At 37.0% G+C, this 21,042-nt stretch overlaps 1 protein-coding gene across 2 annotated transcripts; it reads right to left on the bottom strand.

The window, feature by feature from the left end:
• Positions 1-1,969: 1,969 nt before the first annotated feature.
• mylk5 (myosin, light chain kinase 5) lies at positions 1,970-15,057 on the bottom strand. Of its 2 annotated transcripts, none has more exons than XM_043235667.1 (17): positions 14,556-15,057; positions 11,476-11,625; positions 10,870-11,022; positions 10,273-10,473; positions 9,788-9,823; positions 8,373-8,500; positions 8,147-8,300; positions 7,532-7,840; positions 6,551-6,647; positions 5,942-6,145; positions 5,602-5,819; positions 5,057-5,180; positions 4,825-4,977; positions 4,603-4,741; positions 2,666-2,750; positions 2,386-2,508; positions 1,970-2,303 (listed from the first exon to the last, which is right to left on the bottom strand). In XM_043235667.1, the coding sequence occupies exons 1-17, from the start codon at positions 14,713-14,715 to the stop codon at positions 2,089-2,091; spliced, it is 2,649 nt and encodes an 882-aa protein (XP_043091602.1). In that variant the 5' UTR covers positions 14,716-15,057; the 3' UTR covers positions 1,970-2,088. The 2 variants fall into 2 exon arrangements, with proteins under 2 accessions (XP_043091602.1, XP_043091601.1); XM_043235666.1 differs by having other exon boundaries at positions 6,551-6,650; positions 14,556-15,056.
• Between the last annotated feature and the right edge of the window lie 5,985 nt (positions 15,058-21,042).

The raw sequence follows: 21,042 nt of genomic DNA, 5'->3' as shown, positions 1-21,042 counted from the left end.
TAATAGTGACTAAACAGAATTTGGGGTGAACTATCACTTTAACTAAAATTAGTGAACACATGACTTGGTTATTTTTTACCTACAGCAAATGAACAATTTGTTGTTATTATTAATTCTTAATTTTGTTAATAAAAAAAAATAACAACTAGCCTTGAAACCTGCCCTGCGAGTTAAACTAGTTAAAATGTCTAGTTGGACCAACTGAAACACAACACATGCTGATGTTTTTTGTTATATTGATTATTTGATCATTTCACTACAATGGTTTTTACTACAAATGCAATGGTTACTCTAATACACACTTGGTAAATCTTTTGTTTGTGTGGTTTTACTACAATTCCTAGATGAGAGAGTCCACCTGCATACATGCTAGTTCTAATGGCTAGCATTTACATCTTTCGAATGCTAGTTCTGGTCAAAAACAGTCCTCGGCATAAAGCTGTAAAGACAAAACAACATACTGTAAGGCACTGTAAGGCTTCTTCTGTTTTGTTCTTGTATTCTTTTAGATGACCCTCACACTGTGGTGCTGAGTTCAACATGAAAATAAGCTGTTTCATACTCTGACAGACCATGTTCATTTCTGTTCTGTTCAATGTCGATGCAAATTGTAGGAAAACTACCATGACATAGCAAATGAGACGGAAAAGCAAGTTTATAGCTGAATTAAGTTTAGATCATATGGAAATGTGACTTAACAGGAACAAATAATGACATATCACATGCAGGATCTGCTATTCTAACATGCGCATTGTTAAAAAAATCATTTGAATATTAAGATTATACCATAAAACCATATAAAACTCTTATCTTTGATTGGTAATATGCATTGCTGAGAACGTCATTAATATTTTCAATATTTTGAATTACAATTTTTTTGGTACATTTTAGCCAAACAAACCATACCATCAGTGACAACTCTATTTACTCAGCTTTCACATTTCAAACAAATTACCCTTATGACTTGTTTTGTGCTCCAGGGTCACATATGCATGTATTAATAACCATATACATGTGTATGAAAATAAATGGTGTCGTTTGTTTATTGTCTGATACCTATTGATCGACCAGAACTGTCCAGAAATGTGGCTTTTAAAAGCCTAGTAGATGTGCTCTTTCTTTCTTAAACAAATACTTTGGTCACAAGAGACTGCAACATTTAGTGTTACTGATATGGACATGTCAGCCTTATGTGCAAATGGCTGGTGTCAAATGACCACAACGTGGCCTTACTTTGTCAAAATGGCACGCACAGCATCAGGAAGAGATATCATCAAACCTGCAGATGCATCTTAGGAGGTTTCCTTTACATTGAGATCAGCGTATAGACATTTGGTTACCAAATTTGCGATCAGATTTGCACGTGCACAGATTATTGTGTGTGAGGCAAATAGAATGCAAAAAATTCTCAATGAGATCCAATTATTATTAGTGGTAATAAGATTCCTTTGTCGTATCTTAAAATCATGATGAAATCGAAGTAGAGGCAGATGTTTTTGTGTTTTTTTTCTGTATTGTGATACCAGGACTGCACATGCAACTGATTATTGAACAAAATGTGGGGCTGTGACTATTCATCAGTTGATGATTTTTGAGATGGGAATTGCACAAAAAATATGTTCATATCTCAGAATATGAGCTTGTTGGTAGATTTAAGCGGAATAAATGACTGAATAAGTCTCACTGAAAAGTTATTACAGAAATATTACAGAAATGCAGAAATGTTTACATCAATATTAATACATAATAATATAATTATGCATTTTTACAATAGGTGAAAATTGATTTCATGATAACTTTAAACAGTTCGCTGAATGTAATTAAACTCCCATTGATTGAAGTGAAGCTCTAAATATATGCCTAAAAGGTCATAGAGTGTTAAAAATTATTTGCGGAGAAATATATTAAACCAATAATAAACCAAAAAAAAAAAATCACAAACATAAATAATAACAAATGACAACATCGACAATTAGATTTTTTTTATTACAATTGTAACATTCAGTTTATAATTATATTGGCACTGATTCAACAGTGTATTTTATTCTGTCTGGTGTGTATTTTTTTATTTCATTATGTATTCGTGTGTTAGTCTATCTCCTCGACGGTCAGAGAAGCAGAGCACAGTGCCTCCCCGAGTACATTAGTGGCTTTGCAGGAATACAGGCCGCTGTGGAGCGGAGAGACGTTCTCTAAGGTGAGAGTACAGCTGCCGTCCTCCTCATAGTCCACCTGAACACACTCCTCCTGCAGCTCCAGCAGATCTCCGTCCTTCAGCCACACCACCTCGGGGTCAGGGTAGCCTGAAACACGCAGAGAAGAAGCTTTGGTTTCAAGAGAGAGACTCGTGATGTCAGTGGAGAACGTCCATCGGCGTGTCCTGACCTGTGATGAGACAGGAGAGCTGGGCGCTGGAGCCCTCCGGCACAGTCAGGTCACACGGAGTCTTACTGAACTCGGGCTTACTCTGAAGCTTCAGCTCCAGAGTCTGCAGCGTCTTCTCCGTCTCTGTAACAACAAAGAGCAAGAAAACGTGTTACTGAACTCTAAAAACATCCATCGCTGTGTGAAAAAGATGTTTGACATCTTCAGTCAGACGGTACAGTGTTTTACACTTGTTTCTGAAGCACGCCGGTTTTTATTTTACGTCGGATTTCTTTCTCACCATCCACAGGGCTCAAGCTCGCAGAAGCCTCTGGTTTAGACAATATAGCCATCCTCTTCAGAGCCAGCAGCGCTTTGCCTGTTTTCTAAAAACAGAATCAAAAAAGAAGAGAATTTATGTGGAGTCTGATTAATAAACACGTCATGCGTCAGTCGTTATGAGTTGGTCGAATATGACTGATCAGTGAAGAACATGAAGAAAAATGCTAGTTGGTGCAGATGATTTGTACAGCCAGAAAATAAGATTAATTTCTTATAGCTGGTGTATCAAAGTGATTCGCTATACCAGACCACATAAAATGTGAGTTGTCCCTTTAATGACCTAATAATAAGTTTTAGTAAGTAATATTTAAAATGCATAGATTTACGGTATAATGCGATACTATAAGGCAATGTTTGGGAAACGTACAAATAGCCTAAACTTTCATCAAATCCTCTGTTGCATACATTTGACACAGATCAGATGTTTCTGGAAAAAGAATTGTGGATAATTACACGCAAATTGCTTTAATCCAGTAAAAGATCATTGTTAAATATGAATAACAATTTTTATGTTTTGTAAAATTCATGAAAGACTGTAAAAACACACAACTAGCTCAAAGTGGACAGAATTAAACTAAATAGCCTTTAATTGTAAAAAAAAAAAAAAAAAAAAAAAAAAAAAAAGGATGAAATATCAATAAGAACACTTACCCTTTAACGTAATACTGTTAAGTAATAGAGGAGAAAGATTAACTAAGCAGTAAGTATCAGCAAAATTAGCACAAAGGTAGTTCCTTATTAGATATCGGATGATTCTTAAAAAAAAAACAGTTCCTCTATGACCAATTCATAAAGAATAACCAATCAATTACTGATCACAACAGTAACAAACTCTAGTCTGTGTCCGTTCCATTTGACTCCAAAAGTCATACCTTTAGTGACAGTAGGCTGGGGAGGACTTTTATTGAATATAACTAATGATGTTCTCTTGACAAAAAACATTTAACATCCTTAATGAAGGCATGGACTGCGTTTAAAGTGTATTGTGTTAAGCACAAAACTGCATTTCCAGATAACAGTGTCTGGTAAAATATCACTAGTCACTCACAAAAATGTATTACTGTTCGCTACGTGTCAAATGCAAAATATGTTAAACAACTTATTAAACGACTTTACTGGTTAAGGTTTCACTTTAAAATAACGGTCCAGATCACTAGTAGTTCCCGCAGGCTGACAGAAGAATGCTTGAGCAATTAGTGAGTGGTTAAAGTTTTGTCCACTTTAAAGCTGAAGCGCTACTAACGAGCTGCTAGTGATCGAGACCATTATTTTAAAACGAAAAACACGTTAACCCCTTAATAACACGCAAATGTTATATCTTTTGTATCTGGCACATACTGTACTGTCCTACACTCGCCTGAGGCACTAGTGATATTTTACCAGTAGCTTATTTATAGTGGGTTACATACTGAACTGACATAAAAACAGTTCATAATCGTAAACAAAATTCAATCGCGAGCTTGTCAGCAAGTGGTAGTTTCCACAAAAACGTGATCAGTAATTGGTCATCATTTATTAACTTGGTCGTAGCTCACAAGTCAGTTCTCAATGAGGATTTTTTTTATTTAATAATGATCAAATATCTAATAAGGAACTATCTTTGTGTTAAATTTGCTACTACTCACTGCTTAGTTAATCTATATTGGTTAACAGTATTAGGTTAAGTGTTAGTGTAGTAATACTTCGTACTCCTTACTTCCTGCATAGTTACTTGTTAACAACAGATCGTCATTCTAAAGTGTTACCATGGAAACTTTATAGTATGTATAAACTTTTGCCTAGTTGTACAAGTAACAACAAGCAGTTAGTTAACCATGCTAAAAAAAAAAAAAAAAAAAAAAAAATAGGCTAGTTGTCTGCAATGTGTTCTTTTCCCCCAACGCATTTCTGAATTACCTTCCACTTCTGCCTAGTGAGGAATTTCTTCATCTTGTCTTTGGAAAGGTTTTTGGTGCTGCTGCCGCCGCCGCCGTTGTCTACGCAAGTGTGCACCAACCAGGAATGAGCCAAGGCTTCTTCACATGACATCCTGCGCCTGCCAGAAAGTTCAGCAACACAGCCGTTATGAATCCGCGCGGACACGTCTGCGTGATGTGCGCGCGGAGCATGTGAACGCACCTGACATCTTTGCTGAGCAGAGAGCTAATGAAATCCTTCGCCAGCTTGCTGATATCTTCAAAGCTCTCCTCGTCAAACTCCCACTGCGCCGCTGTCACCAGAGCCAGAGTCTCCGTGTCGCTTTCACCCTGGAACGGAGACTCGCCGCTCAACCTTCGGGAGAAAGTCGGATTCAGATCGTGTAATGGCGCTTTTCCACCACAAGAGGGCAGCAAGAGCTTACGCGACTCACAGGATGTAGCAGATGACCCCGATGCTCCACATGTCGGTGGCCAGGCATATGGGCTCATAGTTGATGACCTCTGGAGCGACGAATTCTGGAGTGCCGTGCATCACCTTCACGGGGGTGTTGGGATCTAAGAGGTAGATTCACAGTTCAGTATTATTTATTAGTTTACTATTACTGCGTTTATGAACATTTTTAAGTAGCTTTAATATTTATATTTAAATTTTTGTTTCATTGTTATCCATTTCTTTTGTTGTTTTGTTGCGGTTTTAAATAGCTATATTATTTAAGTTTAATGGATATTACGTTATACTTATTTGCAATTGTTTTGTTTTGTTGGTTAAACTTATTTCAATTTATTGATTGAAGGCCTAATTTAATATTTTTGTTAAGCGTTTCAAGAATATTTATATTTTATATGACATATGCCGCATTAAGTGTGTGGTTATATATTTTATTCAGTGTTAATCGTATTTTTTCTTTTATTTTGTATAATAATTTATTATACCATATATGTTGTTGTGCTGAAAATATCGTCGGTACGTTCATACCCAGTTTGCTAGCGAGTCCAAAGTCAATGATTTTGATCTGAATCCCGGTTCTGTCCACACAGACGATGTTCTCAGGTTTGAGGTCCAGGTGGACAATGTGTTGCTGGTGCATGTACTGAATCCCCTCCAGAATCTGACGCATGTAGCCCACACTGGACACTTCGGTGTGCTCAAAACTATCATCCACAATGCGCTCAAACAGCTCTCCACCAGCAACACTGCACATACACACACAGATTAAGCCGTTCAGGCGCCAAAGTATTATAATGACACTATAAAAGTCAATGTATTGAACCGGTTGGCATTTCTGGAAAAAAATGCCCACATGCAAGATACTCACTATTCCATCACCATGACCATCTCATCCTTGTTATCGTATGCGGCAAGACACTGCACGAGTTTTGGATGGTGCAGGAAATTCATTAGCTCTATTTCTTTCCTCGCAGCCTCTCTCTCCTTTGTCCGACGACCTTTGTAGAACTTCCCCGCGCGAACACGGCCCGTCTCCTTATGGGTCATCCGAAACACCTGCCCAAACTTCCCTCTGAGAAAGATTCACAATTTGGCATAAAATCATGCTTACAAACACAACATATGTGATATTTAACAAATAATTATTTCTCGTTATCGTGACTTCTCATTTATCCAGTTCTTGAGAATTAAGAGAATTCGAAATTCAGCCTTAAACTATTGTTTTCAGAAAAGCTCTGAAAAGTATGAATTATAGGTTATGAGTCATTTCCAACGAAATTTCCCAAACATGACTCTAAGCTAAAATATTGTGTTTTGCATTCTTCTGGGAATCGGAATCAAGTATAGGGGTTGTTTCCCTTTTTGATGGATGTATGCCTGTTGGAACATGCACTCGTGCAAGTTTTGTTATACTTGAGAGGTCCTGTGAACATGAGCTACGAGGTCTGCTGAATGTGTGTTTGATAAGGATACTTACACTCCGAGCTTTTCCTGGACGTTATAATGGTCAGTAAGTTTATCCTTTGTGTTGATGGTCACAGTCACATACTCCACTGGTTTCTCGTCACAGGGCTCTCCTTTGAAACACAGCATGCTTTCATTTACCGTGGGACCCTTAACACAAATCCTAACTCTCTTAGACTATATACCCTTTGGTAATGACTTTAAACATGTTCTTCCTGTTTACAATTTGGTTGCTGAGTCTTTTTCCCATAACCATTGTGGGAAGAGATTGGTTTAAAATTACAAGCAAGTAGTGTGCTGCATTAACAAATATATAAAAAAAGAACAATTGATTTAGCATAAAAGATACATTACAGTAATAGTTCACCAAAAAATGAAAACTAAGATTAGTTTGTTTCTTCAACGGAATATATTTGGAGTCACATCGCTTGCTCACCAATGATAAAACCATCACAGGTAATTGACATGAGGGATTTTAACTTTAAACCTTAATCATTCATAATAATGAAAAACACATCCTCCCCTGTTGCCCTTTTACGCCACAATGCACTGACATGTTTGTTTAGTGCTGTTTTTGCTTGTAAACTGAGCTTGATCTGTGCATATTTCTCTGCTGACTGAGATAAGGTGAACTTTTCATTGGAGGAAGCAATTTTAGAAACAGAGAACTCGTCATGTAGCCTGTAGCAAAAATGTTTGAAGTTAAAAACCTCTTGATGGATTTGTTTCTTACAAACATGCAGCCTTTTGTTTTGCAAGACATTACAGATGCTTTTATAGCTGTTTTGACTGTCATTCTGACGGCACCCATTCATTGCAAATGATCCATTGGTGAGCAAGTGATGCAATGATCAATTTCTCAAGATCTTTTCTGATGAAGAAATAAACTCATGTACATCTTGCATGACCAGATGGTGAAAACATTCTTAGCCTATAGCAATTTTTGGGTGAGCTGTTTCTTTAAGTCATCAAAACATTTCAGAAACATCCTCACCTGGATTGTCCATCTTGATTGGCTGGGACTCTTGGCTTGGTTCGCTGACCCCCACAGCGTTACAGGCCCTGATCCGGAAGCAGTATTCTTCTTGAGGCTGGAGTCCTGAGGTCACCCTAAACGAGGTGCTCTTGCACTGGGCTGTGAGCTCTCTCCAATGGTCAGTCACACCTGGGCTTTCACAAACCTCCACCACGTATCCCGTCACAGCACTGCCGCCATCGTAGGATGGCCCAGACCAGGACAAAACCAGAGAGTGAGGGGAGAGGACATACGCCACGGGACAGGAGGCTGGCGCCTGAGGCAGGTCTGGATAAAACACGCAAACATACCAATAATCAATAATTGTATTTAATTCCAAAAATGTCAGTTTTTAACATATTGTTATAAATCTAATGAATTTCATGAATATAAGGAATATTTTAGGGATACTCCATTTGATATGGTGTGAATGGAACTACTGTACATTTTTATTTTACAAAAATATAAAAAATCTAAATGTAGTAATTGAAACCAAACGTGCTAATTAATAAAATGTTTATTCGTGTCATTTTTGAATAAGCACTAGAAAGAGCATCATGACCCAAATAACAGCTGAGGATTGTCTGTCCTTACCAATGACATTCAGGGTCACTGTGTGTTGGGCTGAACTTTTGCGATCTCGTACAAATAATGTGTAACGTCCAGAGTCCTCAGGACGGGCGTCAGAAATCACCAGAGAACTGCTTTCGTTGCAGGACTCAATATGAAGCCTGGAGCTTTCCACCACCTTCAGAAAGACACATCATTATGCACACAAACAAAATGCAACGTGCCTGGGTTGTGTTGTGTTCTTATGTACCTCTTTTTTGTTATAGACCCAGCAAGAAGCTACACGAGAGCTGCCTTTAAACACACACTTAAAACGAGCCGTTTCTCCAACATGCACTTCCAGACGATCTAAAGGATCTACAAACTGCAGAGGAGGTGCTGTAAACACAAAAACACAAATGAGACCTCTTCAATGTCTCAGTAATTTTGTCTAGGGACTCTAGACAACAAAAAGATTAAATGGCGACAAAAGGGAGGCTTTTGCTTGACAGATTTGAACATTTAGTTATTATCAGTTTATCTGAATTTTTTTAATATTATTATATTCATAATGACAATAAAATCAAACGTCTTCAAAACCTTTTCCTCCTCTCATACAGTACACATATTAAGAATTAGCTTTGGGATCACATTTATGCATTTGTCAGGTGCATTTACATTGCATATCACTTTTCTTTTCTTTTTTATCAGTTATTGCTTTTCCTGTGAAGACTGAGGCATTGTCACCTTGCTCTGTTTGAGCTACAGCAAGGCCGTAGCATATTCTGTGTATGCGATAAATATGAAAGCAAACTGAAACTGCAATTATTCAAATCTACACATTTAAGCTGAACTTGACCATCTAAAGGTCTTTAAACAGAGCTATTATTAATACAGCCGGACCACAGATAGCAGTGTGCTTTACATGAAAGATCAGGTGACTTAAAGTAAACAACCAACATTCAGTGCCTAAATGCCTTGCCCAGGTACAAACAGAAAATATGATAATATCTTAAAGTGCTGGGTTGTTTTGATGCTTAGAATCGGAGAAATTCCTATTTTTTACACATCATTCGGATCAGTATGTGAGCAGATTAAATCAATTATCTCTCAGTAAGCTATAAATACACACATAAAGGATTTAAATTCTAACACGACTTGTTGTTAAATGTTTTTCAAAGAATTGAGGAATATTTATTTGGACAACAAGGTTTAAAGGTTTAAAGGGAATAAAGTCATTCCTAAGATATACATTAGTCATCAAGACACAAAAGACTGCTTCCTGTTTTACTGTCTACAACAGTAACAGTCTCTGAAGGAGCCAGGAAAACTGTAAGCTAAGGTCAGCCGAGTAAAACACAGACTGCTCGGAGCAAATGACTCCTTTTTGAAGCAGGTCACAAAGCGGTTATACTTTAACTTGCAATTCTAGACAAAATGCATTAAAACCCTGGTGTTATTAGAATATAAACGAAAGAAGGCGTGTCTGTGAGGCTATGGACGACATGGCCTTCGAGAAATGAGAATCACTAGAGAAAATCCAGGAAAAGCAAGAGAAAATCTGCAATTCAGCTATTAAGTTACAGTACGAAGGACACGAAAAAGTACATATTTTGAGTCAACGAGTTAAGAAAAGTCAGCAAAAGCAGAACTGAAAGTGCAGGACAGCCATGATGATGGTCTTACCTGTACCGGAGCTGCTTCTTCTCTTGACAAGCACCTCTGTGACACACAAATATGTAAAGAATCAGCTGTCGGCGTGGGTGCTTTTGTGTTCAAGAGCACGCAAGAGATAACATAAGCTTTGCCTATCATATAAGGGAGGAGTCAAGTGATCAGGTGTGCAAGACAAATATTCAACAGATTAAAGAGGAAATGCTCAACATAAAACCATTAGTCTGGTTATATATAAAAATGCTCTTTTTATATTTGTGCATTCGTTATTTGTATATTTTTGTACAGAGCTTCTACAATACATAAACTGATTCATGAACTTGGTGTAATAATTACATTAAATAATTCGATTTAGAATAAAAGAGTATTAGCCTATGACACCAGCCTAATGACGGTGATATGGGAGCTTTAGAGAAATGTTTCATGTATTAAATGACATTTCCTACATTTCAATGTGTGAGATTACTTCATGGGTAGGGCCATTGTTTGTGACATACCTCTCTTGAGCGTTGTAGGACTTCCTGTCTGAGGTGACTGCGGTGACTGTGGGCCTTTAAAAACACTGATGTCTTCTGGGACGCTCTGAGATGAGTTTAAGACCCCGCTTAGCATGGCAGGGATGTGAGGATGAGAGGGATTAGGATGAGACTGAGATGTGTTGGCAATATTGTTACGGATCCCAATGATTGTTTCATAGTCTGCGATTGATTTGGTTCATATGGTGTGGTAGCATGAGGAGTAAACAATTCAGTAAGAGAAAGAGAGAATGACAGACAAGGTAATTAACATCGATAACCCTTTCAGTACACACATCTGTATATGATGTAAACATTGTGCTAATATTATAGCTACGTCCCATATACACTCTTAAAAATGAAGGTGCTTCATGGTGCCATAGAAGAACCTTATTTGTCTAGATGGTTCCATAAAGAACCTTTAACATCTGAAGAACATTTCTGTTTCACAAAAGATTGTGGCGAAAGAAGGTTCTTCAGTTTATAAAAAGGTAAGATAGAAATGGTTCTTTGAAGATGATTTGACTGGATGGTTCTTTGTGGAACCAAAAAGGTTCTTCTACGGCCTGAAATACTTGCCTCTCACGCACACTGCTGCACTGCTGGATGTTTTTCCTGCTGTGTTTTCAGCCACACATGTATAAGCCCCAGCATCCTCTGGGAGACATTCCCTAACTATCAAAGTAACTTCTCCTCCTACTAATGAGGATTTTCCAAACAGCACAGGCTCACCTGAAACGGTTGTGGTAAAAATGTGGAGAAGAGGGAGACAAATGAAGAGAGAATTTGCGGCGTTAAGGAGAGCTTTAAAAATGTAAAAATAATGTCTGTTTGTTTATAACTGAAATGCGTTTTAATTTTACTGAACTATTTAAATGACTAACTCCAGTAATAGGAAGCTGCATCATAATATATGTGCATACAAACACATATTTATATATTGAGTCGTTTATCTACAATGAAAAAAAATGATTCGATGAATTGTTTTAGGATAAGTGGTTACAATCAATCTGGCTGTTTAAATAAACTAATTTAGTTGACCAACCTTTAAAAAATGTTTTCAATGTTAACCACCTTAAAAATTATTTGTAAATTTAATGAATCATTTTTTTCAGTGCATAGTTTTTTATTGAGACTCATATGTATCAAACAGCTAAATTAATATAATGAAAAAACTGAACTCACCATTATGAAGCCAGGAAATGCTTATTGGCTGGCTCCCTGTGATAGTCCCTTTCAGCGTGATGTCATTTCCTTCATCCACTATATAGTCATCAAGGGGCTCAGTAAAAACCGGTGGATCCAGACCACTAGTGTGACTGTGTTTACTACTCACTAGCGTGACAGAAGAAAACAGAATAAGATTAGTCATATATATTTATTATATTTTAATACTGAATCGTAATATAGTGGGCAACAAAGGGCTGTCTTTATTAATGAGTCATTCAATTATTCTTCCAACAAGCTCATTCTTTGAGGGACTAAATAATTCTATGAATAAATGATTGAATCGTTTAATCAAACAATCCGTTCAAAACACCGATTCATCATCATCATCATTAATTATTAATATTTAAATATTTTTATTAAACTTACATTTTTTGTTGAGTAAAACAACTAATTTGAAAAATTACTAAATTAAAAAACGATTAATTAAGTGAGGAACGACAGTGCTGTTTGTTGCTTCATTCGATAGGTTTTTCATTGGGGGAGCAAAAATATTCAAAATACTTGGCAATACTAAAATGCAAGTGATGCAAATGTCTAAGATGCAAGTTTCTAAAATGCAAATTTCTCAATATTACTTGTTTACTGAACTCTTGCATAAAAGCAGCATTACACACACGTGTGCTATTGCTGAAATATAATACAAGTCAATACACTTCCGCTGTTTTCTGTTCCAGCTGCACACTGTTGTCGGCATGTTTTAAGCATTACCAATAATCATGTTGTTATGTTAAAACGATTGTAAAAGGAGTAAGATAATGTTTGCTAGGTATTTATTTAGTAAATTAATTTATAACCTTAATATATGGCTAAGGTTTTAATACCTTTTAAGTCTTATGATGATGATGATGGTGATGGTGAATTTATTGCAATAGCAAATAACATTCGTGCAGACTCATAGACTTGTCTAGTGTTTAACAGTAAGTTCACACAGGAAGAAACAAGGCTCATATATATGAAGAGATGTGTTTGTAAAGAGCTGCTGTATGTAACATCCTCGCTATCGCACCTTGCGTCTAGAATCACCAGAAACAGAAGCACCACGGCAACACAAAAAGCAACACTAATTATGAACGAAGCAATTATTATAGCAAAAGTACAACGTAACTAACAAAAGTGAATTGTGACTCAAGAGAGCGGATTGAAATCAGACCACAGGCCTGAGCTGAACTGTGATCTCACCTGACACTCCTCCAACAAACCTGTTTCTGTTGAAAATGCTGCCCTTACCTTTGATTCAGGGCTGTGGGCGGAGCCTTGTGTAATATAATTTACCTCCCATAAGCATTTGTGCTTAGTAACTTTTAAAATGTCACAGGCCTCTTTTGTATTTTGTATTTTTATGTACACATAATTGATGTGGTATTCTTAATCTCGTTCAGTTAAGAGACGCATGGCATGTCAATCCAGTCCTCTTTGCTGTGTTAACATCACTGGACCAAACACTTTTGTTCTCATTGACCTGGTGAATCACATGATCTGCTGTCTTTCGGCCTGGCCTAATGAAACCATGTAATCCTTGTTTGTTCTTGCAAACAAGGAGCTTTTTTACTGGTTGTTCTGGCAGCACTGGAAAAATAAAATGGTGACTCCGGTTCTGAGAAGAGCAAATCGAAATGTTTAAGCTTCATACTTTTGTATTTCAGCAGTCTTGTATCAGGTGATAAGATCTAAGAAACGAAAGGAAGGAACTGCAGTGTTGTAATCGTGCAGTTAGTGTACAGCACCGCCATCAAAAATACATGTCCCCCAAAAACCGGTGCAGAAAACAAAACAAAACAAAACAGGAATTTCCTGCCAATAGTGACCTCTTGCCTGGTCAGTAATTTGCATCCTGAGACAGATAAGATACAGTGGGGTTCCAAAGTCTGAGACCACTTTAAAAATGTGTGATGTTTTTCCCATTTAAACTTGAAAGTGCACAGAAACCTTTAGGTTGAGCAAACATTTCCTGTTAAACAAAGTAAATTAATGATGTTAAATGAAGAAGAAAATGAAAATGCTTAACCTAAATGTGCTTATGTTGCAACATCTATACAATGTGTTTTTATGTTTTTCAAAAATGTTTAATCTGAGTAAATAAATCTGCCAAATTAAGTTACAACAACAAAAGTTTGTATAGGCACCTTAAAAAACATGCAGGGGGACTGTGGGATGACTTTTAATGAAAATGAAATGATCAATATTCTAGTTATCTTCTGCGTTCTTATTATTCTACCCTAACCCTAATCCTAAAATAATAAAAGAAAACATGTAAAATCATAAAATCTTTTTTTTTTTATTATTCCTCTCAACAACTTTGTTTTTAATTTAACATACATTTCTTGAAACGTCTGCAGTCACAGTAATAATTGTGGTTAATGAATTCCCTATTTGAAACTTGAGATTAAGGTGGCTTTTCATATCCACACCAGAACATACCAGAAACAAATCACTCTACTTTATAAGAGATGCTTTTGAATATTATGTTGTACAGTTACACAATTAAATGAGAAAGGTTTAGAATCTCTGGATTAGATCAAGTACAAATAGATCTGTGAGGTTTCATAAAAAAAAATAGAAGCATTTTCGGACCCTAAAATATCAGATATTAGCCTGATAGTAAACGCAAATCCATTCAGGCCTATCATATTGTGTAAACAAATCATAGGGAAGTCAAACATGAGAATATGCAGGGTTTCCCCGTCTAAATCCGGCTGAATGCAGTTGCACAGTCAACTCCTCCATCACTTGATTATTATCCAAATGCAGTGAAAGTGAAAACAAAGTGCCTGTCATTCCCTGATGTCTGCTGCACGAACACTGATTATTAACCATGACAACTCTTGAGAGGACTTGTTTCGAGAACAATGCTTCCTGTAGAGATCACAGATTAAACCGCAAGAATAGACCGCGTTAACCTCAACGTGTTTTTACAGACAAGATTCCAACCGGCTTGCAAATACAAACACAAACAGGCTCTCTCGAGTATGCAAATACTGTCAGACGCACTCACTCACAAACACCTGTGTGCAGCTGAAAGAAATGTCCAGACTTGCCTGCGTTGGAAGTCTCTCCAGGCTTCTTGGCGGCTGTGGTGATTGTGGGGATGTGTGCCGGTTGGGACGCTTGTCCCGTTTTGGCCCCCTTTGACTGGGAGCTGGACAGCTGTATCCTGAAAGTGGACACGTATCGCGTCTTCCCATCAGCAATGCTCATTTCTCCTGTCTGTTCATACCAGTTTCATAAAATCCAAGTCATTTCCCAGCCTTCTTATCAGGTGGCTTGTACTTTCCTGTGTCTCTTGAGTCTTTGCTACGCACACATGTCTCCTGTCCAGAGCAGTTCTCTGCATCTCTTTAGTTTCTGGCTCCTCCCCGCGACTGACTCCTCATTCAGTCGGTCTGCAGAACACTGTCCTCTTGCTGGGCTTGTCGCAAACCCCACCCGTAACTATATCTGTAACACGGTTTGCTTTTCAACATAAACTATGACTGTGGTGAAAGAGAAAGAGAAGTGGCGATAAGAGAGAGCGAGTGTGTGCTATATTGACTAGTGATTCTGAAAGTAAACCGCTGCGTGTCATGTCAGTGATGTTTATTTGAATGCTTGTGTGAGAAGGGGGACAAAGATACACAAGTAACAGATTAGAAACTGAATCAAAGGTCAAAGGCATTCTCCATTCCTTTTTCCTCTGTAATTGCTGTCACGTTATCAGTCGAACTTTGGTTGCCTGTTTGCTTCCAATAAAAGAAAAAAATGGACTTACTGAGCCCACGCTTTTTAAGTACTTATAAAAATGAAAATGGTTCAAAAGTTTAGGGTCCATATGTTTGGTTTTTTTTGACAGACATCTCATAGGCTCGCCAAGATTGCACTGATCTGTTTAAAAATGGCATAAAGCAATCATATAATTGTTTTTAATTTTTATATATTTACAAATTTAATTCATTCCTGTGATGACAAAGTTGACTTTTTTAGCAGCCCTCGCTCCAGACTTCAGTGTCAAATGATTCTCCAGGAATCATTGCAATATGCTGGTTCGCTGCTCAACAAACACTTCATATCATCAATGTTAAAAACAGTTGCTGCTTAATGTTATTGTCTTTACTGTCACTCGGTCAAATTCATTTCTTAAGAATAAATACTAACCCCCAAACTTTTGAACAGTACTACGGTAACTTGACTTTACTCGTTCTAACAAAGATTTCAGTAGTCACTGGGGTTTTTTTGAAGTGAGAAAATGACAGTTTTGTTTTATTTGGTCGTTAGGCCAGGGAATCAAAAGTTCCTAAGCAGTAACTTTTGTACAGCATTTGAGCTGTATGCACAACAAATGTTTTTAAGGAGTGCAGTGGACAAAAATCAGTGTGAAAATCAGATTGAACTGAGCAAAACTCCTGTTCTCATCTTTGTGTGTGTGTGTGTGTGTGTGTGTAGTGATGTGTGTGATGAGGAGCTGTTTGCTTTGGACATGCCAGAGAAACCCAAACAGTCCTTGAACGTGTGAACAGATTCAGACTCGTTTTGTAATCAATAATGCGCAATAACAGCTGAACTGTATGTGTAACTGAGACTAAGTAAAATTAGGAAAATTACTGAAATATTTGCTTGCCGGGAGCTAGAGGAAATCCCCTGTGTTTTTGGGGGTAGTGAGTGAAGTGATCCGTTAACTGTGGTTGGGCACAATCAAGCATCAAAGGTCTGTTAATGTTCTTATAGCTGGAATGCAGACAGGAAGATCCTGGAAAACAATCCATGAATAACTGGAAACAAAAAACAAAGCATCTGACAAATAAATATTTGACTTACATGTAGTCACACATGGACGATTTTCTTTGACAGCACTTTATTTACTGCCTCTTCTCTGCTTTAAAAGTAAATGGGTGAACAAGTACAATTATTATAAATTAATGAAATAATAGTAATAATGCTTGTAGACATCGTTTATCATCATTCCAAAAATTGACGTTGAGTGTTTTGTGAGATAAATACGTACTAATAAAAGTGGGCTTCATATATAAAATATATAACATATATAAAACTTTAAATATTGCTGCTGTTTTCCTGAATTTAAAAAAGGCTGAGATTTTTGCACACTCTAGTGGAAAGAATGAGAAATATATCTTGACGTTGTGTGCTCTGACAGTATTTTATAAGACCTGCACAACCTGAATGAAAGTAACTCTGATGTGGTTCTTCAGTCATCTGACACACACCTGTGCACTCCCATATTGTCATTGTCTCTCCCATGGCTTTTGTTGACTTTTCAGGTATATGGCCTGAAAACCAGCTCATGCTTGGATAGGTAGGTATAGACAGTGTAAATAAATAGGGATTAATGAAACAAATACATCAGAATCCATCCATGACTGAACAACACGACACTTTTTGTGATTAATGACACTCAAGGCCATATAAAAATGGTGATGCAGTCGTTATATCGAAGCAGATCTGTGTAGAACTAGTCAGTGATTTATCTCATTTGCGCATCTAAATTGTATTTTCATGGGTTTTCTCAGACTCTGGCTAAAATACAAAAGCTCTGTAATTCTCCACAGCTGTCAGCATGTGCTAAAAACGCTCCTTTTGAAGCTTCTCTTATTCTCTTAGAGTTTCAACACTTCAGTGACATATTCAACACAAAGCAGTGTTGTATATTTACTTGTACGGTTTCCTGTGGTATATGGAATCCAGTACACAAAGATTTCCTGTTTGATCATTTTGATGTTGCTTTGATTTCAAAGACACAAAACGATTCGGAGAAATGAACTCTGATAAACTCTATATAAATGCTGTTTCAAACAGCATTGATTTCAACAGCATGATATATTTTTTGTTATTTGGAGGTTTTATAAAATTATTAAGAAAAATATAAAATACTGCAAAACCATCAGTCTAATAAAGGAAAAACTTATTTTAGTTTATTTAACCTGATTAATAGCAAGCAAATTTGCTGAGACATTATAAAAGAGTCTTAATTTAGTAATATTTATAGTTTTATTTTTTATTTTATTTTATCTAATATTTTATTAATATTTTCATTTATATTTTGTTAAGAAATCTCTCAATGTGTTTTTGTCAAAAAAATTTTTTTATATTACTTATTTTTATTTTAGTTTCGGTTTTTATTTACAATTATTAATAGTTGGCAAGGCAAGATTTCCAATGTCATTAAATTATCATTAAGCCTTTCATTTTACGTTCATGTTTTCCGTTTTATTTCAGCTTTATTTCATTAAAAAATATTTTTTAATAGTTTTGTTTGAATTTTCAGTTAACCATATTAGCCGTTTTTGGGCATGGTGCCTCTTTGGACTTAAAGAGACTTCAGAAAGTGACCGAGATAATAACAGTGGCCAGCAGATGGCAGTGTTTCTGCGTTAACTCTACTGTAAGTACAGTAAGCGGGCGCTTCATATCATTTTACATGTTCGCTACAGTTGTTTCATGGATGTCTTCAGGCGGTTGAATGGATTTTTCACTTCCTGTTACACAAACTCACTTTTTCTTTATCTTTTGCCCTCTTCTTCTTGTAACTTCTTGCCTTAGAGTTCACACTTTTCCTCCAAATGAAGCATGAGCCCTCATTTAATCGAGAAGTCTGACTGAACTAGTTTTGCGAGACCTGAGAGTAGAGTCTCATACTGTAATGCTGTGTGTGTGAGACTAACTCTTACCTCCAATCTGGGGCCTCTCTCTGGGCAGGTCCCAGATGGAAGTGATTACTCTGGGAGGGAGAAATTACAGAGCAAATGTACAGCCCATCAACTTCACACACACACACACATACACACAGACATACAGACGACAAAGGCAAAAGCGGCAAAACTCCCCCTCACTCTCTCTTTCTCTGAATCGTACTCGCACACAGCTCTCGCTGCCGTCATTTTGCCTCCGGCGGTACGTTTCCGCTCGGCTCTCTGTTGGGACAACGCCACTATACGCTAGCCACCTTGTCTCTCCTCCTATGCTCTCAGAGAGTATGTGTGGGTGGGAATGGGATTGTAAATTCCTAAGGATGAGCCATTTTAAAGGCCTCTATTAAAGCCCTGACGCAAAGCGACTCGCCTGCGAGGAGCCAGAGCCGTAACTCATTACCTGAGGAGAACATTTCACATTTCACATTTCAACTCCACCCTGAACCCAAACCTCCGCCTCGGCCCCCGGGTCAGCTCACGCCAGGCTACAGGCCGCATATCCACAGTGCAACCCTAACCGTAACTTCACACCAAACTGTCATCCAGCTTTCAAAGCTAACTATCACTGTTTGTGCAAACTTGACCGAACAGCAAACATTTCTAGAGGCACCATCCAGAAGGCGGCATTTGTGCTTGTTATATACTAACATGTAAAGGTATATTAAATTTTACATTTTTGAAGGAACAGTTCACTCGTATGGAAATTCCGTCATTGTTTATTCATCCTCATTCCAAACCTGTGTGACTTGCTTTCTTCTGCAGAACACAAAAGATTATTTAATGCTTGTTTTGACCGTTTTTGTCTTTGCAAAACCACATCGGCCCTTTTGACTATCGTTGTATGGACAAAAAGAACAATGAGACGTTTATCAAGATAACCTCTTTCGTGATTTACAGAAGAAAGAAGTCATGCAGGTTTGGAATGACACAAAGGTGAGCGTATGATGGCAGAATGGTTACTTTTGGATAAACTATCCCTTTAACAAGTCCAAAAAAGTTTTTTCATATCTATTTTTAGATTAATGAGTTGTGCAAAACCCACTTAAAATGTTTCTGTCAGTTCTATGATGTTTATTACTTATATTGGAAATTTGATTATACTTAAAAACTGAACTGTACTTTTTAAGTTGAAATAGGTGATATTTTTTAATGATAGTGTTCAGTGATTTACTTGGGCTTTGAAGTTGACACGGGATGCAATAATAAATGCAGTCACGCAATTTTTGGGGCCAACGGTCGTTTCTACACATTTGGCATCCGGGACTGAATCGTCCGTTGTAATCTCTCAATCTTTGTGCCGGTCCATCTTAATTTGTTGCCAGTGCCGATCTTTAGCTCTCAAACATGCAAGCTCACACAGAAGGCCATCATTATCCTCTCTGGGTGTCCTGCTCTGTAAATAGCCATCACACACAGGCACACAGTCATAACACAGCTGTCGTCACTTTTCTGAACAGCAGCTGGTAGCAGAAGTTGTTGTTGCCACACACACACACACACACACACACACACTTCAGTTCTTCCCTTTGGCAAATCCACCTACACACCCAGGCTTACTTTAAGAAAAAGATAACTATGCATGCATAGATGCAAGCTAGCACACATGCACTAGACACATTCAGATATAATTTCCAGAATTTGTCAAAACTGGAAATACTTGTACTGCGTTTAATCTACCACTGAAATTTCTATTTAAATATTATATATATATATATATATATATATATATATATATATATATATATATATATATATATATATATATATATATATATATAAATAAATATTTAATTAGAAAAATAAATATTCTTAAAACAATATAGTTATTTTTACTGTCACTTTTAATCAATTTAATGCATCATTAATTTAAAAAGGAATTAACATATTTTAATATGTCTATTAAAACACTGAAATACTGATCAGTGATGCCATTCTCACTGTGTCACAGACGTCTTAACAGCTCCATTTCTGCACAGGAAGTAATTCTCACAGAGGAAGGTGGAAGTAGGAAAACAAACTTCTTCCTGTTTGTGGAAAGATGGTGGGATGCTGATAGAAGGTCAGTGAAGGGGTCATTGGCTGGGAAACTGTACTCTACTTCCAACACATGCCTTCATACTCTGACATATTTTAAGAAATAAAGATTCTTGATCAGACAACATCATTTTTCAAAATGTCTCGTGAAATGTAAACTTTCTATGCGTCTGTGTGTGTGTGATATAATCAGTATTTGATCTGATGGTTAGCATTCCTCTGCCCACTATTTAGCTTGTCCCTTCATGTCCCAGAGGAGGAGATAAAGGCTATTTAATTCAACAAGCATAAAAAAAGAGTGACACACACACACACACACACAGGCGCGTACACATCAGAAGATCTAAACCCAACATAGTTTTTTTTCTCTCTAATAAGCTGATAAATGTTAGTTTTGTCTAGTTTCTCCTTTGTTATGTCTGCTCTCAAGTTTACCGTGCATCATAGCATAACATGTTTAAAAACATCTGCTTTCTCAAATCTGTTCTTAGAAAAAGCTTTAATCTGCATGCGTCTCTTGCAGGAGCTGTGAGTGAAGACAGTGGATGTCTGGGAAGAGTGGAGATCAGTATTAACACTAAGCTAAAGCTTCTACTTTGGCAAACCATCAACATTTGTAGCACATGCCAACAGCATGGAGCCAATACACTCACTATTCCTCCACAGAAACTAAAGAACACAAATTAAAAATAGCACCACGATGAGATTCCCCTAAACTTTTGGTATAATTTTGAACTCGAGTTAACCGACTAGTAAAATTAATAAAAAACTTATCTATACAAATGTTATACTTATCTCTTAATACATTGTT

Source organism: Puntigrus tetrazona, chromosome 3 (assembly GCF_018831695.1).
Source record: "Puntigrus tetrazona isolate hp1 chromosome 3, ASM1883169v1, whole genome shotgun sequence".
Lineage (NCBI taxonomy): Eukaryota > Metazoa > Chordata > Actinopteri > Cypriniformes > Cyprinidae > Puntigrus > Puntigrus tetrazona.
Note: the sequence above shows the minus strand (reverse complement) of the source record. Positions and strands in the feature narration are given on the sequence as shown.

What these genes read in the sequence shown, in the direction of transcription:
- mylk5 (XM_043235666.1), bottom strand. Translation starts at nt 14,715, where the DNA reads ATGAGCATTGCTGATGGGAAGACGCGATACGTGTCCACTTTCAGGATA. An exon ending in AAGAAGCAGCTCCGGTACAG is followed by an intron (nt 8,501 to 9,787) that starts GTAAGACCATCA and finishes TTGTGTTTACAG; the next exon opens with CACCTCCTCTGCAGTTTGTA. An exon ending in AATCAAGATGGACAATCCAG is followed by an intron (nt 6,651 to 7,531) that starts GTGAGGATGTTT and finishes TGTGTTTCAAAG; the next exon opens with GAGAGCCCTGTGACGAGAAA.